This window comes from Falco punctatus, assembly GCF_963210335.1.
Source record: "Falco punctatus genome assembly, chromosome: Z".
NCBI classification, from domain to species: Eukaryota; Metazoa; Chordata; class Aves; order Falconiformes; family Falconidae; genus Falco; species Falco punctatus.
Genome location: NC_137586.1, coordinates 50,448,322 through 50,470,083, shown reverse-complemented (window position 1 = coordinate 50,470,083; position 21,762 = coordinate 50,448,322). Strand labels below are relative to the sequence as shown.

The 21,762-nt window shown below is 35.4% G+C and overlaps 1 protein-coding gene across 3 annotated transcripts in view; it reads left to right on the top strand.

Annotated features, from left to right (window-relative positions):
* SLC27A6 (solute carrier family 27 member 6) overlaps window positions 1-18,209 on the top strand; it is a 41,398-nt gene extending 23,189 nt beyond the window's left edge. The window contains exons 5-10 of one of the 3 annotated variants that reach the window (XM_080373153.1): window positions 757-948; window positions 8,966-9,056; window positions 10,831-11,029; window positions 11,559-11,656; window positions 13,619-13,749; window positions 15,778-18,209. In XM_080373153.1, the coding sequence (XP_080229279.1) occupies window positions 757-948; window positions 8,966-9,056; window positions 10,831-11,029; window positions 11,559-11,656; window positions 13,619-13,749; window positions 15,778-15,954 (888 nt within the window). In that variant the 3' untranslated portion in view covers window positions 15,955-18,209. Of the gene's footprint in view, window positions 1-753; window positions 949-8,965; window positions 9,057-10,830; window positions 11,030-11,558; window positions 11,657-13,618; window positions 13,750-15,777 lie in introns of all 3 variants that reach the window. The other 2 variants (XM_080373152.1, XM_080373154.1) reach the window with 2 other exon arrangements.
* Window positions 18,210-21,762: the final 3,553 nt, after the last annotated feature.

The window sequence follows — 21,762 nt, the reverse complement described above, 5'->3', positions numbered from 1 at the left end:
AAAACAGGTGAAATTAAAAACAACAATGAACCAATAGTTCAGATCTTTTGCCTTCTGATACTTCAACTTAAATCTGATTGTATTTTAAAGGTGCTCCATGCAATCACAAGGTTTAGGTACGTATTCATAAAATTAATGTCTCACTGAACTGGATGAATACATAAGTGTTGTGCTTCTTGTAATAAAACATGGGTGTTGACAACAGCAAAGACCCAAGGTCACAAAGATATTATGTACTCCCAGTAACATTGAACAAAACTTCACAAGTCTTAATAGTGGAAGAAAGGCAGACGATTACTCATGTGCAGTGTGTGGGAAGGAACAGATAGTACAATTTTGTGAAATTTGATTGTTTCTTGTAGTAATTCTGAAGACGCAAAGAAGTAGCTATTAATCTCTGCTGACTTTAATCCCTTGACAGAAGTAATTCCTGCCTTTCTCTGTTCTTCCCAGTTTTCTGATTCTTCTGAGTGGAAACAGACTGAGATGATACAACTTTTAAAATATGGAAGCATTTATGTAAATTAATGTAGCCATTATTCAGGAAATAGTTTGCTTGTTCAACAAGGTAAAAGGTTTTTGACTGCAGTTTGCTACATTGTAGCTGTAGGCAAGCTAGGCCAGCTTTCTTTAACTTAATTGTTATTTTTCTTTTTGTTGTTGTTTGTACTTAACGTATTTAAAGAAAGTACATTTTCCCCACCATCTGTGAAACAATCAAATACAATTATATTTTTTTTTTTTTTTTAACAGAAGGAAGGAGAAAAAAATCACAAAGTGCGACTAGCAGTTGGAAATGGAGTGAGAAATGATGTATGGAGGGAATTTTTAGACAGATTTGGTACTGTTAAGATCTGTGAGTTTTATGGTGCTACTGAAGGAAACATTTGTTTCATGAACCACACAGGAAAAATTGGATCTGTTGGACGCACCAGTTTCTTTTATAAGGTGACTATTTAAATTGTAATTTATAAAAGGGAGTGCTGAAGGTAAATGTGTTTCTTAGTTTGACTACAGGACATGGGTCTTCAGTCTGAAGTCCAAGGTAAATTTTCTAACTTATTTATTGCCTTTGCAAAATCTTCATTGCCAGAATATTGCAGATAGTGCTTAACATGCAAGCCAGTTATAATTTCAGCAGTAACACTTAGATTTTTCTTAAAGTTCACAAGAGTCAAAAAGGCTTTCCTCTTCTGACAGTTTTTAGTAGGTTCTGAGTATCATTTCAAATCTCTACTATATTAAAGAACAAAAGAGAAAGTTGGATTTAATACCTAAAAACTCATCATCTGTGAAATAAACATAAAAGTGTTCTGATCTGACTTGGTGTTCTACAGAGCAGAGCTGTTTTCAAAGAGTATATTTATATTGCATATTACTATGTAAATATTTGGCATAAATGGGAATTAATAGTAATTGTAATAAAGTAACATGTAGGCAGATATACCTTTAAGAGTTATTTTATACTTAGGTGCAAGTAAACATACATGACTCTAACTACATCTAGTCTTTATCATTATTCAGAAATTTCAAAGAGAATGCAATACAAATATAACCACTGTTGAGTAATTGGGATAGACAATAATTGCCAAGAGTATTAATTTAAAAATTATATGCCCCTTTATCTACCAAGTCTGCTGTATTTATTTGATTTGTTCTAGGTTACCAAAGCTAGGGATAACATACCATTTTTTCACTGCTTATTCAAGAATCTGGTTTTTGTATTTCATCAGCTTTGACAATGGAAGTTACATGTCTCAGGGAAGAGGAGTACATATTATTTATACCACACAGGGTGGCTTTTCCTTCATCCTTTCTTTCAGCTTGAAATTCACAGATAGATTTTTCCCTTTGTGTCTTAGGAATAACATCTCTTAGATGTTTTAAGAAGGCAGTAAGTAACATGTACCAGGCTTTAGGTAATAGTATGAAAGATTATTTAGCAAGGCGTTCTAGCAAGGAGACTAGATATTTAACATTATGTTGTTATTTATTCCATTTACTCTTCTTGTAATAAATAGGACTACACACATTGCCTAAAATTTGCAAATTAACTGAGACACCTACCTATACTGAGATACCTATTTAAATATACAAATCCTGCTGACTTACATGGCATTTGTGCTTGTGAGGAGAACTGATACTAAAATGTCCTGACAAAACTTTTTTTTCAGAGAATGATGTAAAAATATTGTTTGGAAATACATGGGAGGTATCTTCCGATGAGGTTGAAACAGGTTTCTAGGCAGCATACATTCCACAGTCCACAACTTCAATACAGCATCAGCACATTACACTCACTGCAGACTACAGCTCAGGGCCAGAGGAATTCTTCACTTCTGGGATAGGAACCCAAACTGTAGGGAGGAACCTGGAAACACTTAGAAAAACACCGCAAGAGCTACTGTGTTTTGCAGTAACTGTTGAGAGCTCAGGAATTTAAGCAGACTGACTCTGCTCATTCTCTCTTCTACATGACTGATGCTCTGTCATATGCACGGTGGACATCTGATGCTAGTGTGTGTCTCTGGAAGGGTACAGTTCCACTACAGGAAACCAGGTATCTGGAATTTAGGGAGTTGTGGGTCAACCAGGAACCTCAGAGCTGATGTTAATTTTGATGTTAATTGTTTCAGACTTTTCTAAGCCACATCCTTTAATTATTTTAAAACTTTTTTCTAATCATATGAAATTGTGAATTTCTACATTTTTTCCAAACCTGAATAAACTTGTTTTCAGTATTTTAGAACTTTTGACAGAGTTTTGTCACAAGTCATTAACCTCTTGGAAATACCATGTAGAGGTTACAGCAGATAAAGGATTAGACTTGAAATTGCATATTTATTGATTTAATTACCTGTATTATTAATCCAGTATTACGGGGGTTTTGCTTGTATTAATGGTGGCACTTTGTAAGTCAATTACTTAAGCTGTTTGTGTTTACAAAAGGAAGATTAGTATTTTGGGTTTTTCTGCAGAAGAAACATGCTACTTTTTCCTCTTTAACGATTGGGCTTGTGATTTGAGTTAGTCACTGCAGAAAATAGCTCATGTAAACCACAGTTAAGAAACAAATGCAGTTGTAACTGAGTATTTGATCTCACTAGACACCTCTTCTGTAATGTATATACGATTCCAAGCTGAAACTGTTACAGTCTATGGAAATATCAGTATAGTGAGCTAAGATAATTATGGGTTGTCCCTTTGCTTACTGAGTATGGTTATGGAAAGACCCTAAGATACTTTATGAACCAGAAATCAATTTTGTTCTTTTTCAATACTCTCTTTTCCCTAGAGATAAATCTACAGTAAGTGTTCAGTTATTTCTGTCGTTTCTGTGATAAGGAAAGTAGCTAAAGCACATTATATGTGATCAGGCTCAATATTTAGCTGCTACTGTTCCCCAGGGGCCCTTAGATGTGTTGGCTCTCAACCGTTCTGCCAACATATATACAATTGGCATTGTGTGGCAGTGGAGTTTGAAGGAAGAATGGAGGTTGTCACTGAAAACCAGATTCAGTGCAAACTACTTTGCCTTGATTACATGGGCATGCTACGTCTAGCCAGGTCAGTGAGTAGATTGTATGAGCCATTTTATGGGGAGATAGAACTGCTCCAAATCTCTTCCAAATCAAGGAGGTTTCAGAGATTACTCCAAAGCTCCATCGGGAGCTTTTTCATAAAGTTTTGATTCAGAGCCTTTATAGTTTAGTGCCATACATAGTCTCTCTGAAAGAATTTGTGTCAGAGGAACAATATGGCATATTAATAATACTGCAATAGTTAAACGTCTCAAATTAACAGTTCTGCAATCTGTTAACTATGGGGTTCTGCTTCTGTCACCAGTGCAGTTCCTCTGGATGGCAGTTCCTTCAGTCTGCTTCATGACACTTGTTTGCAGGAGCAGCTAGCTCCCTCGTATGCTGAAACATAGTGTTGACATGAACAAGGGCTTAGATATAGTGGATTTTCAGAAAAGTCTAGATGAGGTTAAGAGAGAGGAGGAGTATTGAAAATATCATGAGACATATGTTTTAGTGGTTTTCCATTTTTAAAAAAAGAATATATTTAACCAAATACATAATTTTGGGGACCTTTATATGTGTTTTTGATTACTCTGCAATCTATGAGTATTGTGACACAAATGATGTATTTTAATGGCATAGGTAAGTTCATTTGAACTTATTTCAGGCATTTTTTGTGTTTCTTTTTAAAAAATACATTATATAGGTTACATATTATTAAACATCGCATTCTGAGTACAGGTGTGTTTGTTTTATTTCTGTCTGAATAACATCCGTTGAACATCTAGCAAGATGTAAAGGAGAGCAGCTTTAATTCCAATTTGATGAACCATTAATGATCTGAAGTTGGAAAGGGAAAGTATCTCTTGCTGGAAAGCAGGGAATGGCACAGACAAGGACCAGTCATCCAGTTCCTAGTTTCATTTCTTCAAAGAAGTGCTACAACAATTTTTGAAACATCATTCTTCTGACACATGGGGTGATATGATGAGATAGACATACTTGCTAGAGATTTCCTGAACACCTATGTCTTAAACTGTGAATAGAAAGAGAACTGAGAAAGAGGAAAAGAATCTTGTATTTTTATATATGTGAAACAATAAAGGAAAAGGAAGAAACTCACATTCTTTCTACTGGCATAATTGCAGTCAAAATTAAGTAAACGCTGTATAAAACCCCTTGCATACAGATATTGAGAGTATAGTGGGAATAATAGCAAGTAGGTTCAATGGGTAATATTTTTAGCAGGGAAAAAGTAAAAGAAATAGGAAGGCATTTCTGTTGCAGGTAATGGTAATGGCACAGTTTCTAAAGATAAAATGCAGACAAGAGCTAGAGCTGTAAAAGAGAAATTGAGCTCTCAGATTGTACAGAGTAACTTCTATCAGCAGCTGGCAAGGGTTGGGGAAAAACATTTGTGATAAATATTAAAATTCAACATAACATATTCATTTTCATAAATAATTTGGAAGACACAAGTTAATGGGAAGAAATAGATGAATATTACAGCAGTTACCAGACATCCAAGAAGCCACTGTGTGTGAGATGGTAACTCGAAGCAGTTCTCTTGTTTGCACTTATTTTCGTCCTGTACTCTTTATATAAGAAGGATCAGTTCACATGCTTGAAAGCATTACTGGTATACAAATAAATCCTTCAATAAAGATGTTCATATACAGTCAATGAACAGAAAAGCAGAAGCCTTTTAGTTGGTAAAACTTAAAATGTTTCACAAAGAAGATAGTATACAAATCAATGTATTAATATAATAAATTACTGTTTAATATTACATCTGGAATACCTATGTATGTAGTTAATGATGAATTTTATTATATATGGCATACATTATGTGTGTATATAAATTTAAGACTCTTAGTCATTCTATCAAATAAATATATATCAAAATATCTTTCTTACACAGGAATAAATTCTGAGTAGTGGCAGAGAACATGCAATAGGAGAATGGGACTAATGAGACCCAAGGGAGCTTGTAAGATGGACTAAAAATAGTCCGTGGCAAATACACCTGAAAAAACAGTATGTAAAAGAAATACGCAAACTTTATTTACAAATGTATTTTTTTCATTATTTTAAGACACCTTATTACAGAAATGTAAAGATCTCTTACTCAGAACTGTATGAGTCAGAATGAGCTTTGAGCTTAGAAACATTTAAACCTTAAATCATAAATAATTTCAACACATAAAATACTTTTTCTTTCACACAGCAACACAATTAGTAATACACATTTTTGTCATACAGTCATAGAACTTAAGTGGTAGAAGAGGTACTTTTTGAGTTTAAAAGTAAATGAAGTTAGGTTTAAGCAGATCTTTAAAGCCTGGAAAACTAGATTCACAGGAAGATCATTGGCATGCGTTAATCCAAGCAGTGGAAACTCAGGTTCATTGGGCAGTTAAAATTTGTGTTGTTTCTGCTCTTTTGTCTTGTTTTGAGCTAGAATAATCTAAGCTACTTCAAGTGTATTCCAAGGTATTTTATTGTAATATGTGGTAATTCAGTTATTAACAAGCATAGCTTTAAAAGTTTTTTTTTCTTGTTTGTGTTTTTTTTTTTAATTTGGCTAACAAAACTATGCAAAGGACCTATACATATACTCTTTAGAGTATAAATAAGGCATTACTAGTGTATTTTAGCAACCTTTATAAGACATGGTGATACTATGCTCCAGAGTTTTTTTCTTGCATTTCACTTTTTTAAGATGATTGGAACTAAATCTCATAAATGTAATGCTTTGTTTTATAAACACATATTCTCCTAGAGAATTCAGCAGTATCTAATCTCTAAAACAAATTAAATAAGAAGCAATAGCTTGTGATCTTTGTTCTCTACTGAAGGTTCTGTGAGCATTCACTGTAAGTTGAAACTTCAGGAATTTCAAAACTATTTTCAAAACAATATTTAAACTCATATGTTTACGGTCAATTAAAAAAAGGGGGGAGGGATGCTACTCTTAGATAACATGCAGGCAGCACAGTAACAGACAGTAATGTTGCCATTTAACTCATTTTAAGTTTCAGCTAGCTAAATGATGATTGCTGTTTGGTACATTTAGGTAATGCTTTAGGGAGTAAAATGTAGATTAAAATTACGAATGCTGCATGAAGTACTCTGTGAAAATAATACGGTAATGCTTGAACAGCTCAGGTACGCTTTTCTAATAAACGTTAAATAATGAGATAAAACAAATATCGAGCTGTACCCAGACTAAATGTTTTGCTCTGGAGCTTTCATTTTCTAGTATTTACTAGGAAAAGAAAACTGCACAGAGACAGCTGTTTACACAGAATGTACACTGGCATAGTATCATTATGCAGGTCTAATGCAATATGTGGTGGTTTCTCTTTTCAATTATGTATTTACTTAACTGTTATTTCAAAAAACTAACTGGAATAGGCATAGTTAGTACTCTAAAGTTGCAGGCACAAAAAGATGTATGCAGCAACTTAAATAGTAAAAGTCTCAGCAGTTTTTAAAAGTTCTCAGATATTAAGTTTCTAAGTATTTATAACAACTTAATGCATCAGACAGACTAATATGTTGACAAGTTACAGCTATTGAGCTCAGAAGGAATGAACAGATAAAAATGGAACAGGGCACACTGCTGTTCTAATTAAACACAGAAATGTCAGAATAATGTTCCATTTTATACCATTTCATTCTTATTATTTATATTTTTCATTGCATTTGGTCTGTCACATGAAACCTATTAAAGTAAGTAAATACCAATGTAAAAAAAGAAAGTGAAAATTAAATGTAGACACCCAAAGAAAATACTCTTAAAAAATTACTTCTGTTTATTATAAACACCTCTCATTCTGTTCATCAAGAATAATACGATTATTTTCTAATTAAGGTGAACTTTTTGGCTCTCAAATTCTTGACTTTGGTAAATAGATCTGTAAGTATTAAAAAACCCCCACAACCCTTCCATTTATTCAAAAAGTGTTCGATTCTTGGATCATGGCTTGATTTTGCACTCTTAACCTTGTTCCTCCGATCAACTGTTAAAAATACCTTTTTGTTTCAGACCTAGGGTAGAAGGAATACACAGTGATGAACATTGAAAAGACTCAGTTAAATAAGTTTGTCCAAATGAGGCTGAAATTGTGTGCTTCATGTTTGATTCAAGTTGCTATTTATTCAGACTTCCTTGAAAAGAAAATGATGTGATACAGCTGCAGCGACATTTCAAATCAGGATAAAAAAGTTATGCAACCCTTCACACAAATTAGCTGCTGAAAAGCAAATAGGTGCATGTTTCAACATCCTGCCCTTCAATCACTTTCATAACACCATCCTTAAATTATATTGCATTTCTTTGTTGTGAGGAGTGCAGTTGTAGATTTGTATGTTTTTAACAATGTTTTCTCTGATTGCTAAGATTTCTCCAGGAGAAGATGGTTGTATATTTTGGTTTGACTAGTTGTTAAATAGATTGCTAATGTACTATATGAAAAGGGAAATCAGAATCCCAAGCTGGGCAGACTGAAGCCTTAGGATAATAACTGCAAACACAGTGATCTGTATAGTATCAGGCATATAATTATCTTTCAGTGTCTCTCAAAGTTCTTATTTGGATTTATATCACAGTAGAAAAATGAGGTGAAATAAAAGTCAGACCATATATATTGGAGAGTAAAAGTATTGCAATTTCTAGTGTTGATAAGAGTGTCTTGCCTTCTCCTTCGTCTCACTCAGAGCCACATTCTCTGTGATCTTTATACAAGAGGAAGTCAAGTTGTGAAACATAACCAGGAGGTCAGTTAGGTCAGCAGTGTCAGGACTCAAGGTTCACAGTACTTCAGAAGAATGCAGAACTGACACTCCAATAACTGTGGATGCACAGCTACATAACTATGTCAAATGACATGGGAGTACATATCCTGCTGGTGGTGCTCCTGGTAAGACCATATGCCAGAGTGAGAAAGCCTGAAGGGAAAAACAGAGGCTAGTTAGGCAAGAGTATAGGCCAATGGGAAGTAGGTTTCCCTTTGTAAGGAGATTTAGGCCTTTGCTCTGCCACTTGTTTTAGGTGCTAGAAGACCCCAAGAACACTTTTTTGTATGAGCCACCGCCATTAAATGTCAGCGGAATTCCAGGTACGCTTCTGTTACCCTGACTCATGTAGGCTCATCCACTGATACATGGATCCCATAACTTGTGAGAAAATTAACAAAATTATGGTTCTATGTCTTCACCAAGTAGTTTTGAAAGTTACAAGATATAAAAATGTTTTGATGTTGCTTACCTCCAGGAAAATGGTCTAAGTTTACATACAGAGTATTTTTAGTGTTAAATGAAACTATGTTCTACTTTTAGATGAGCAAGACTGGAGTAAAGATTTCTTTGCTTTTATTTGCTGCCACCAGGTGTCACTGTGTAGACAAATAACTGATGACCCTTTTTCCCTTTTTTAGCTTTTTTTCCCGTTTGATTTAATCAAGTATGATTTCCAAAAAGATGAACCAATTAGAAATAAGCATGGTTGGTGTGAAAAAGTTAAGAAAGGTAAGTATGTATTTTAATAGGATATAACGACCTTTTTTTTGTAATACAAATACTCCAGGGAATTTTTTTGAGGAGCCTTACTGTTGTGTTACTGTACTATGCCAACATCAACTATTATTCTTTGCTCTGACAGAAGCAATATGATCTGTGATCTAAGGCATAACATTAAACATACCAGTTCTGAACTTAGGAGATCCGTGGATATATTCACAGAAGAGCAATGTTCAAAAGTGATGATGTGATACTATCTCTGAATATGTAGATAATTAAATCTGTTTTTTTAAAAGGAGGTTAACACAGTGAAATAGCTGCCTAAAGAAAGACTGGTGGATTAGAGCAAATGCTTTTTGGTGTGAGAGTAAGTGTTCCTCACTAAGTGACTTAAGCTTACCAATTTTTGTATATATATATTTTTTTTTTTGTAAGAGGTTGCTTGATTATAGCCGTCTTCAAAATACTTATCTGGTATTTGTTTTCAAACTGTTCATCAGATACTGAAGCATCTCTGTTGTGCTGTAGGAAGGTAACAGCTGTAGTTAACGCCTGGAAGCTGAAGCGAGAAAAACTCATAAAAGATCAGAAAAGCAGACAGCTTTAACAGGGAGCTGAATCAGATTTTTTAGTGGAGTTAAGAGATGCTGTAACAGGTCTTAATCAAAGATGGGCACTTTCAGGAAAATACAGTCCTCAAAATGTGACATTGTATAGGAAATTAACTGTAGCGATGTCAGATGGACCTGTAAAGGGAACACAAGCTCTAATTAGACACCTGGTCTAATTTTTTCCAATTATACCAATCAGTCTAATAAAAAGTATTATCTGTATCTGTAGACTTTGTCTTACCCATGAACTGTATCTTCAGAGCATCACGGCTGCAATGACAGTCAGTGAAATAAATGCTTTCACCTTAAACACTACCATCTGATGGAGAACAGACACAGCCTTTTTATGAGGAGGCAGACTTAAATTACAAATTGTGTATACCTTTGGACATGTTTTTATGTATTTTCATACTTATAATTCTTGTCTCTGGTATAAAGTAATGTAACCTTATGCTTTACTGTTCAGAATGTGCTTCCGGAAAGGCTAGGTGTTTATACAAGTATTCTGCTTTAAGCAAACTAAACCCCTGATACTCTGCATGCATAACCAGTTAAGCCTATCCCCATCTTGCTCTATTTTATGAGGAAAAAAATATTTAAACTTTTATATTCTAATCCAAAAAGAAAGCAATAATGCCATATCACATTAATGAAAATTCTTAAGAAGTGTTCTCAAAAATTCTGAAATCAGGCTAAATAGGGATTTAATGCCTAGGTTGAACACCTGCTTTTTATTGACACTAGTTTTTCAGTAGGAAGCTGATGAAGTTGAGACATGACTGGAAATTTAGTCAGGTATGGGGAGTGGAACATAGTATTCATTTGAAGTGTGCAATTTGATAGGGTAGTAAACCTACTAGTGAACTCACAATTGATCGATGACAGTCCTGGGAGAAAACTGATGAGTCATTAGCAAGAAATACAAAAGACTGGGAATGTGAGTGGACAATATTGTGGTGTGTCTTTATGGTCACTTTGCATGTAGAGGTGACCACAGGAATTGTAAAGCAGTAGAAACAGGTAAGTTTTTGTTATTGGGTCTTACGTACTGAACCCTGCCAAACTTGGTTCTTGGTCTTGTAAAATCATATGTACCAAATTATTATTAATGTAAAGTACATGAAGAGTACAGTGATACCTTAGGTTTACATTCTTTCAACTTCTCTATATAGGTGAGGCTGGTCTTCTCATTTCCAAGGTCAATGCGAAGAACCCCTTCTTTGGTTATGCTGGCAATAAGAAACACACAGAAAAGAAATTACTCAGCGGGGTATTTAAGAAGGGAGATCTTTATTTTAATACTGGAGATCTAATGGTTCAAGATCATGAGAATTTTCTTTATTTTTGGGACAGGATTGGAGATACCTTCAGGTATAATCATTGTTGCTTTTCACATTTCTTCATTAAAGACATGGACATGCAATATAGAATAATATTGTTCTATTCGTTTTCAACCAGAAGTGTTCCGTTTATTACTATTGCAATAATGTTTGTAATGAACTTGAAGTGAATTATAGGGGCTTAATTTTTTAAAATGTGTTGCTGTAGAGCTGGATAGCTCATTTCCAGAATGTTTTGTAGGAATTACAGCTCTTTGAACCGTTCTTCCAATAAACATACTAACTAGTGGTGGTTTTGCTGCAAGCAAGTTGAATACTGAAGTGGAGAAAACTGTATCAAATAGTAGACTGGTCACATTTGATAAGTTTCGATACATGTCAAAATTTTGAAAACCATTACAGCAGATGTTGATAAGCTTTCATTGTAGGTACCAAAACGATAAGTGGGAATAAATTTGGGGTGATAGTCTGAAATGGAGTTCTTACTAAAGTTAATGTTTTTTACAGATGACATGTCCACATGCTTTCATGGGATTAAATTATTTTTTCACATGTTTTAGATGGAAAGGGGAGAATGTTGCAACAACAGAAGTTTCTGATGTCATTGTAATGTTGGACTTTATACAAGAAGCAAATGTGTATGGTGTGTCTGTGCCAGGTAAAAGCTTTAGCTGTGTATCTTTCTTCCCCTAGGTTAGTTAACACTCATAACTTTTATTTAATGTTTTAAACATAGGAATCACTTCTGATTGAGTCATCTGTTTAATACCTAGCTAAAGTGTAGATGTAGATAATGAAAATACCACCAGATTGTGAATGAGCCAGTGAATCATGCATTATGTGTACAGTGATATGTATTTTTGAAGTTATCTTTCATGAATTTTTGATAGCTCCATAATCTAGATTAAAGATTTATTAAATTTGCATCCATTGAAAATCCATACATCCATGTGTTAAAATAAAATGTTGCCTTGGTAAGAATTAAAGTAAAACTAAATGAAAGTGTATGAAGACATTCTTCTGTCTTACTTCACTTAACCTCATAAACCATCTGCATATTACAAAAATAAGGACAAAGTGAAAAACAAAGAGAAAAAATATTATGAAAGAATATGCATTAATTCCTTGTTAATGGTTTGTGGGGTTTTGTTTTGTTTTTTTTAAATTAATTTTCATGAGATCATCTGGGCTTGATTTCCATTCATGCTAGATCTTTTTTCAAAATGTGTACTAGGTCTGACTGGGATAGAGATAAGTTTCTTTATGGGAGTCTGTATGGTGCTGTGCTTTGCATTGGTGGCTAAACCAGCGTTGGTAACTTACCAACACTTGGCTGTTACTGAACAAAGCTTGCACAGTGTCAAGACTCTTTCCCTGCAGCAGATATGCTGAGGCGGGCAATGAGCTGGGAGCAGACATAGATGGGACAGTGGGCCCAAACTGATCAAAGTGATGTTCCATGTCATATGATGACAGACTCAGTAATAAAAGCTTGGGGAAAGGAAGAGAATGAGATGTTTGAGGTTATGGTGTTTGTCTTACCAAGCAACCACGGCATGTGCTGAGTGAGGCCCTGCCCTGTAGGAAGTAGCTGGGCATCTGCCTCATGATGGGAAATAATGAAAGAAGTCCTGGTTTTGCTTTGGCTTTCCCTATTAAACTGACACTATCTTGATCCATGACATGAGTCTTCTTGCTTCTCTTCTGTTCCCTTCCGTCCCATGGGAGAAGGGAGTTGAGTGGGAAGCTGGCTGGATGTTTGGTTGTTGGCCAGGGTAAACCTACCACAAAATGACAGAGGAGTTTAAAATGTGAAAAAGGTGTCATTTACCTCTACTTTGAAGCCACACAACAAAAAAGATCATAATAAAGAAGACTGACCGAAAATCAGACTCCAAAATATGAGAGCTTTTTATTTCCTATAGATTTACCTGCAGATTTATGCAACTGTCTGGATAATTGCTCTTAAACATACACAAATTAAGTTCCCTGCAGATTTTGTAGCATTAGCAAAAAAAAAAAAAAAAAAAAAGAAAGGAGACAAAATAAAAGGTTGGCAGAATGTCTCTGTTGGTATTACTAGCTGATGGTTAAAGTGTGCAGTTATTTTTGATTGCTTTTGCATTTTATTCATTTTGATCTTTCCCGTAGGCCCACAGTGGTGTCTCTTTCCAGACAAACCAGTAAGAACTTAATCTCTCTGTCTGTTAACAACATTCAGATCCACAGTTTTGAGAGAAGGTACTGGCAAAAGAGAAAGCCTAAAACTGAAGAGAAGACATAATTGGTGAATCCAGGAAGGAGGATCAGCACTCTAGGTTTTGAGAGAGGAATGGTGTTAATATTTGTCCACATATATTAATACTGATCATGGGAGTCCATTTACTCTTACCTGGCAAACTAATTTACAGCATTATTGCTTAATATCACTTGAGTGATCTTGAAATATATGTAATACCATATGAAGTATGAATGTAATCTTCCAGCATTGCTGAAAATCAAAAGATGGTATATGACTTTCAGTTTATTAATGCACTACAGCTCTTTTTTGCAAGGTTCATCACTAAAATGTCAACTTTATTCATGTTTCAAAATTCTCATCTCACTTGCTTTCCCCCAGATCATGAAGGAAAAGCAGGAATGGCCTCTCTTATTTTAAAGCAGAATACATCATTAGACTTGGAGCAAATGTATAAGCAAGTGGTGACCTATCTACCAAGTTATGCTTGTCCTCTTTTTTTAAGAGTCCAGGTAAGCTGCATTATTGCACAGCGCATAATAGCATTTACAGAATTTGAACACAGAGATTGCTATATGAATAACAGAAAATGCTGTTCGTATATAACTTGATTAGTTTTAGAACTGGTCCTATTTGCTGTCTTCATTGAGTCCTGGGAAAGGAATTACAAAAAAAGTCAATAAAATTTGCAGATTATGTTAAAATGGGAGGAATTGTACAAATAAGTAAGGATAGAGATCATACAAAAGGATTTAGGGAGATTAGAAGCATGAACATGGAAAACAAAAAGATTTAGATTAGTAAAATGTGAACAATTCTATCTGGAGAAAATAATTTAAAATCCATTTTATTCAGTGGAAAGGAGAGAAGAGAGATGTAGAGCTAGAGCAGGAGACACTGCACAATAGAAGAAATGTTATTTGCTGTGTAATATAATGACAAGTTTAAAGCATTTGAAAAGGTGAATTAAAAATGTACATTATTATTGTCACCACCATAATCATCAAAGTGATCCATGTTGTATACTAGTACTTGGCTGTAGTGACTGTCCAATTTGGAAAAAAATACAAACTCTCTCCCAAAGAGTTAAAAATGTAAATGTAATAAAATGGACTACAGATGGCTAGGAAAAAAAGAGAACATATAGAAAACATGCAATTTTGATCATCAGAATACATGAAGTCTGATGAGCATTCATTTCTGGTAAGTGTTTTGAAAACATCATGACAAAGGCAACCAGAAAAATGTTTTTGAAGACGCTTATGAAAGAAGACTCCTAAGTCTCAGGAGATATAAAAAATAATCAGTTTGAAAAGGTAAGTTGGTTCCCTCGGCCATTCAGTGATTGAATGGAGATTCAGGATAAAGGGGGAAAAAGGAAAGCTTTTTTCCTGTGAAGGACCTTGAAATTGAAATATATGTATATGTGTATATATATGTCTGTATCTCATAAATCCAGGAAGATGCCTTTTGTAGCAGCATTCTGATCTGAGCATGCAAGATTACACTTGAGAATGTTGCCGTAGTCAGTTTATGAAATGATGAGAACCTAGTCTAGATTTGTTGCTATACAGATGTACAGAAAAAACTTTGTGCTGAGCAGAAGGAATCTGAACCCTTGATATAGCCTCGATATCAAGTATCTGGAACTTCCGTTAGAACTTAAATGCCTATATTACAGATGAGTTGCTGTTAGTACTGCTGTCATTAACCAAGAAAGAAGGTAGTGGGTAGAAATTAAAGGGAAAAAATTAAAAACCTATTGAGCTTGATCTGACACATAATCATACTTTAGAAGATGTCAGAACTTCTCTTAGACCAACCAAAGCAGGTAGATACAAATGAAAGGTAGATCTGGAGTAGATACAGTAGCTCTCCGAGTTGTTTGGGATAACAATTCTTCATTTTTGGTGATTGCATATATGTAAAAATGTAAATGCGTAGGAGAACACAGTGGAGAGAGGTCATAATATGGATCTCAGAAGAGGCAGGGAGGACAGAGAAAAGTCTCACTAGAGATGCCTCCCACTACTTTTTCCAAGGGACACAGTGAAACTGAAGAGGACCTTGAAAACATTGTAAAATATATGTTAAATATCTGCCTTTATTTGGACCTGGGTGAGTATGAGTATGGTTGATTTAGTATGTGATTCTTTCAACCCTTTATTTCAGGTGGCAATAACCATAGATATAGAGAATTTCCTGAGCTTTATCAGTAGGAAGTTCTTGATAATGACAGTTTTTACTCTCAGATTCTTTACGATGTGTAGTTCTGTAATGTACCCAAATGAAGAAGCTAGGTCAGGCAGGGGCTACACCAAATGAGGCTATGATAAGTGATGCAGAAAGCAGTGGGCTGTAATTTTTCTCCACTGTGTCTCCAGGTGGTGGTCCACAAGCACAAAAGTTCTAGTTTTCCAGCATAATGAGAATAAACAGTATTAACCTTATATCAAGTAAGATCGTAAAAAATGAACGTCAATGTAAGCAAAATAAAAGAAACTCTTCTACTGAATAATAAATCTCTCTCTCTTCTATAGGAAAAAATGGAAAGCACTGGCACATTCAAACAACAAAAATTTCAACTGGTGGATGAAGGTTTTAATCCATCTACAATTACCGATCCTCTTTATTTTTTAGATAAGTCTAAGAAAGCATATGTCTTGTTAACCAAAGAAGTATATGAGAAGATCTTATCTGGGAAAATGAAACTGTAATTAACCTAATAATAGCTATGAAGGGACAATCTGTACAAGCTACTGTGTGAGAAAACAGTAGCATTACCAGTATTTGTACATAGTTATCCAGAATCATACTGGTTTTATTATTAATACTTGATATTTACGTTCATATATATAATGTGTCTTTCCTCACTTGATCATTATTGTTCCTAATCATTTTTACCTGTTCAGACCAATTTCTAAGTAAATTACCCATAAAACATGACTGAAATCTATTTTATCTTAAATTTGGAATATAAATGCTGAGTCTGGTAGTTTTTCTTAATACTAAATAAACATGAATGTTACATGGTATGAAACAGTAAAAAAAAGTTCCTACGTATAAAGATATCATGACACAAGTTGTGGTTTCTAGAGAGAGAAAATAGTCACTAACATCTTTTCTTTTTAAAGATAGTTTCTATTTTATATATACTTCTGAATATATATATTAAGAAATAAAGACTTTACCGTGAATGCAAGAAAAAAAACCTCTTCTGCAGAGGACTTCTGATGGAACATAAGATTAAAGAGAGTGAACCAGAAGAAAGCCCTCCAAACAAACCCAGGACAAAGAGGTTTATACTAGTATCACTGCTGAGATTTTTTGTCGTAATCGATGCTCTTCCATTTGTTGAACTGGCTGTTTGGAGTGTCAGATTCTGAAGACAGCAAACCTCTCTGAAAACATTAGCAGCAGATCATCAATAGGCAGAGAAAAAGCGCACACTTAATGATGAAAATTGCTTATGTAGCATAAAAAGAATTATTACAGCACTTTATGTCATGCATATTGACTAACAGATAGCTTCCTTACACTTATTAATGATTGCTAGAGATTGTTATTTTACAAGTATAAAATACAGCAGAAATTTTTAAATTCTAAATCATACGTTCTAATGCATTGCTTTTTAAAAGGTTTAAAATAAAGCACAAAATTATTTAAACTAAATTCCATACCGTCTCAGTTTTATTTAAGTCTGGCTGCATAAAGTCTGTTTTGTAGCCTGTTTTGATACACTTCTTGCACAGTGTCCTTCTCTAATGGATCTTGATGTCAGCTTTGATCAGCCAGAAGCAGTATTGTAGAATACTGAAAGGGTGACTTTCTTCAACACTGGGCATCATAAGTTTCTCCTCTGTCATAACTGTGTTATGAAACCAGGCTGTCATAACAAGAGTAAGATGTAAAATAATTTTTTAAATTAGCTATCTTTTCGTGTTTCTCTCTACTTTGTTCATTTAACTGGACATTAGAACTTTTATCAACTTCTGGATCTCTGATTATCAATTAAAATGATTTTCTTTAAAAACCCAAACCAAGGATGTAGTAAAAATATACAAAGATCCATAGCTTCCTTGTATTTCTGAATGCCATATTCTTTATGAGACTGCCAGTATAAGTAGGCAAGTTTGCAATTTTGAAATTTAAAAAGCAGCAAGACCAAACAGTGCTTAGACCAACATCATGCTTTCTTGTAAATGTTCATGTAATTGTTAAGTACGTAATGGAGAAAGGAGAGGACTGCTGGGTAAGGATGGAAGGGGTCACTGTGGCAACCCACTTCCTGAGCAGTCCCAGTTTTTATATCTCTTTCTTTATGTAGTTCCCCAAATGGCTGTCTATGACAGAAATCTGGGGTGGGGGAGTGTGGGGTGGTCCTTACTCAGAGAGATGGAAGTACCACTGCTGTGTTCTGCAGACAGTTGCACTTTCCTGTCAAGAACTGCAAATTTAAAAAGCAAATATTTATCATAAAGTTAACACCCAGTTTTTCAAGTTAGAGTGTAATTTTGAGCAAAGGATTGGTTGTTCAAATCAAAACTATTTTCTCTCTTACACCCATTTCATTCTGTGTGCTGAATATACTTCAGGATCCATTTTCTTTTATTACAAAAGTAAAAATTATGCAGTTCCTATAGCAAATAATATATTTTTAATAATTTTCAAAAAAATGGTACCCTGCGATCCACAGTGGCATGTTTTAATCTTTTAACAATATAAATTAATGTAATGAAATCAAATGCTCAGGTTTGGTATCAGTCACCACTTTTTTGATTTATTCTGCTTTACAATATCTGACAGTACTGTGAGTGAAAAGTGAAAAGGTTCTACCAATTAGATGCAACAGAAATGGGGGGGGAAACATTAAAAAAAAAAAAAAAAAAGATAAGAAAACAAGTAAATACCTTTTCATAAAAAACAAACAAAACCAAAAAAACCCCACCCAACAACAAAAACCCCACATACCTGTTTGTGAGTGTCATCATTCAGTGGTTTATTTTGTAAATTATCTAAGATGAGGAAGATTGCTTCTGTGTGGAGTGGTTAGGACGGAGAGAGCATTAGAGGAAGAAAGACACATGTATGTGAACTTTCAGGCTCTGTCCACTGCGGTGGCAGCCAGTTGGTGTTTCTGAGCTCTGTGGTATATTCCAGTAGCAGTAGCAGCAGGTCTCTTCCTAACTTGGCTGGCGTGAGCAGCCTGCAGGGGGTTACTTCCCAGCTGTGACCACAAGAGAAATATCAGCTACTCCCCTGTAACGCGTTATTGTAACCAAGACAGCTTGGGCAATCTGCCCTTTTCAAAGGCTAATAGAAGAGTCCTGTCCCATCCACTGTCTCAACAGATAGGATGCTTATGACATCAAGAAAATAATAAAGGGGAAAATCTACAGAACCACAGGCTCTGAATTTCTAAGTGTACTATTTTCAATCCAGCAGTTTTCTTTTAGCCGCTAGGTTAGGTGCAGGCAGATGCACTGAACCATGTTAGAGCAAAATGTTACATTTCCTGTGGATATGTGAATTGTGTAACTGGCACTGAGGTTAGACTGAATAATAATAATGTTCATGTCAAACACCAGGACAGGCTTTCCTTTAAGAATGAGAAAATAGGACCAACCCGTTTTTTTCTACCCTTATACCTGGACCAACATGTGGAATGGCTGAGGGCTTGAGTGTCCCTGCAAAATTATGCCCCAGTAATTGCCTGGGAAGTTTAATGTGTGGTAGGGCTAAAGAGGCAGCTGAGGGGGGCTGGGCTGTAGATGCAGAGCTGCACTGCTAACCTCATGTATTAGAAAAAGCAGAGAGATATTAAAATAATTATTTTTTAGATTTAGCGTATATATGTTGAAGTTTTCCTCTGCAACTGAGGATGGTCAATGATGAAATAAATATTTATTTTTAAAAAATGAGATTGGATTTTAAGGAAGGTAAAATTCTGCAAGAGTTTATCTGGTACAGTGAAACTGGTACAGTTAATACAGTTATAGTCTGGATTAGTTTTCATAAATCTTTCTCAGGATCTCCAGGAAATGATAAAAAATGACAAAGTTCTTAAGTAGATCATGGCATGAATTTTATCGCCCTCACCCAAGTCAGGCAGGTAAGCTTTTCAACAGATGAAGCACCTCAGCTGTCCCTCACACTCCCACCAGCATTCCCATACCTGCAACAGCCGTTGTGAAGAGTGTATTTTGATTGACCTACAAATTCCTTGCAGGTGACATAAAGAAAATGTCTTCTGCAGTTCGTTTTGCTGTGTGTGGGTGCGTGGGTTGGTGTGGGGGTGTGGGGTTGTGTGTGTGAAAAAAAGAGGTAAAGGGAGGAGCAGTCTTGCTGGCGCTTTGAAAATTAAAAATACTGAATGGCTATGGGAAGATAGACAAATAGACCCCCTACTTCAAAATAAAAAGTGGTGATTCATTTTCTTTAGCCTGTCCACAGCTAATAATGCAACTAGTAATCTGATGTGCATTCTCACACACAGCAAAATTATAAGACACATACCAGTATTTATGAAACTTATTAAGTCAAAACTAATTTCAAGCAAATAATGTCCTTCTGTTTAAAATTTGCTATCTCAAAAAATGCTATTTACAGTAAAATTAGAGGCAAAGATTCAGTAGACAGCCAAAGAAAGTAAAGAAAGTTGCACATGACTAGCAGTAATTTTAGGAATAATTTTAGTGTGATGTATATTGTCAGCAGTACCATCATTAACTGACAGCGTATCTCATAACTAATTTTGTCATAAGGGTAAATCAGAAGACTATCAGATTGTGTCCTGGTATTCAGGCTATGATACCTTACACGTTACATCCTTAATTAACAGATTAGATGTAGATGGCAATGCTAGTTTTAAATAAACTGTCATTATCAGAGTGAAATGAAATTCCTGTATCCCTAATAAATCCACAAGTTCTCCACAGTTTGAGAGTCTTTTACCAAAATAGTCGTCATTCTCTTTCTCCAAAGACTGTATCAGACACGGGTCAAATCAAATGATCAGGGATTACTTTTGCAATGTAACAAAGCAGTCTGCATTGCTGCCTTGCAGCAGAAGATAGCTGTGAAGGACGTTATTAGAACTGTTCTATCTGTCTCAACATTGCTGGCTGACCGCAAACGGACACAGAGGCCCTGTAGAGAACTTGTCTATATCTGGCTTTGGCGGACCACGGACACTTACCCAAACACCACTGCATCTGCTTGACCATGAAAACCACACATCTCCTGTTTTGTACCCTCACCCCAGCAAGTACGCCCAGACCCCAGAGGATGAAAAATTCTCTGAAAAGATGGTATGGGTGCTTGCACCACCGCCGAGTGGGGGTAAGGCTATGCAAAACAGCGCTTGGAAGGAGCAGAGACTTTTGGGTGAACAACTCTCGAACATCTATAAAAGAACTGTGACAACCAGCATCGAGTGGAATTCCCCACCTGACGTGAAGTCAATCTGAGCTGATGGGACCCCCAGCTCTGTGCAGTGGTAGCTATTGCACCTTTCTTTACTTTATTTTTCCTCTCTCTCCATTTTCTGCCTCTATGCGAGTACCATTAAACTTCTTTCCTTTATGGCATTTGACCTCGTTTGTGTCTTAATCTCACTCTGGGAATCACAAAGAATCTCCCCAGACCCGACCATTCTGGGCCCGGACAATAACACTGACCTATTTCCATCTGGAGCTGCTCCTGGCACCATGAGGTTTGCATAGTTCCCGTTATTACATAGGCATCATGCATTAGAAGTGTGGGGCGTTGCATTATGTCAGGTGGACCATATACAGGAATAGTTCTGACTTGTAAAAAGGGCACTTAGACCGGACAAAAAACCAATTATTGTCTCATTTTCTTCAAGCAACTGGTACGGCTATGCTGACAAAACTAGTAGTTCTTGCAAGTATGTAGGGACAGAGCTACTGGTATAGGACCAGTATAGCAAGTAAGTTGCTCTTTGTGGTGGTTCTGGGTTTAGAACTCAATGAAATAACCCAATTCACTTGAAAACAAAAGAACGTTATAGCAAATTGAGTACTGAGTACTCAATTATTTGAAGCATATTTGGCAAGAAAGGAGTAAATGTCTTGATGAGAATTCTAATATGAAGAGTCCTGCTCATTCAGTCAGCCTGTGGAGTACAGATAAGCAGAGAGTTTCCAGTCTTTTAACATATTTTTGGTTTTAAAATACTGTCTAAAAAAGCAGATTTGATCCAAAACCAGACAACTTATGTTGGTATACAGTTATTTGTCTGGTAAAATTCATAACTCATCTGTCTTTGCTAAGTCTTTGTGCATCTTTGTTAACTATACATGGCCAAAATATACTCACTGGTTTTCTGATCGGACAAGCTCATCTAATCTAGTTTACATCGAAGGTATCTGTAATTGGTGAACTCTGACACGGACACTATTGATGTTAACAATAACTTATTGGATGGTTATATACAGGTGCAGATCTTTATAGTTTTAAAAACTAAAGTGTTCATGGGCATTAAGATAATATTTTCTGATTAA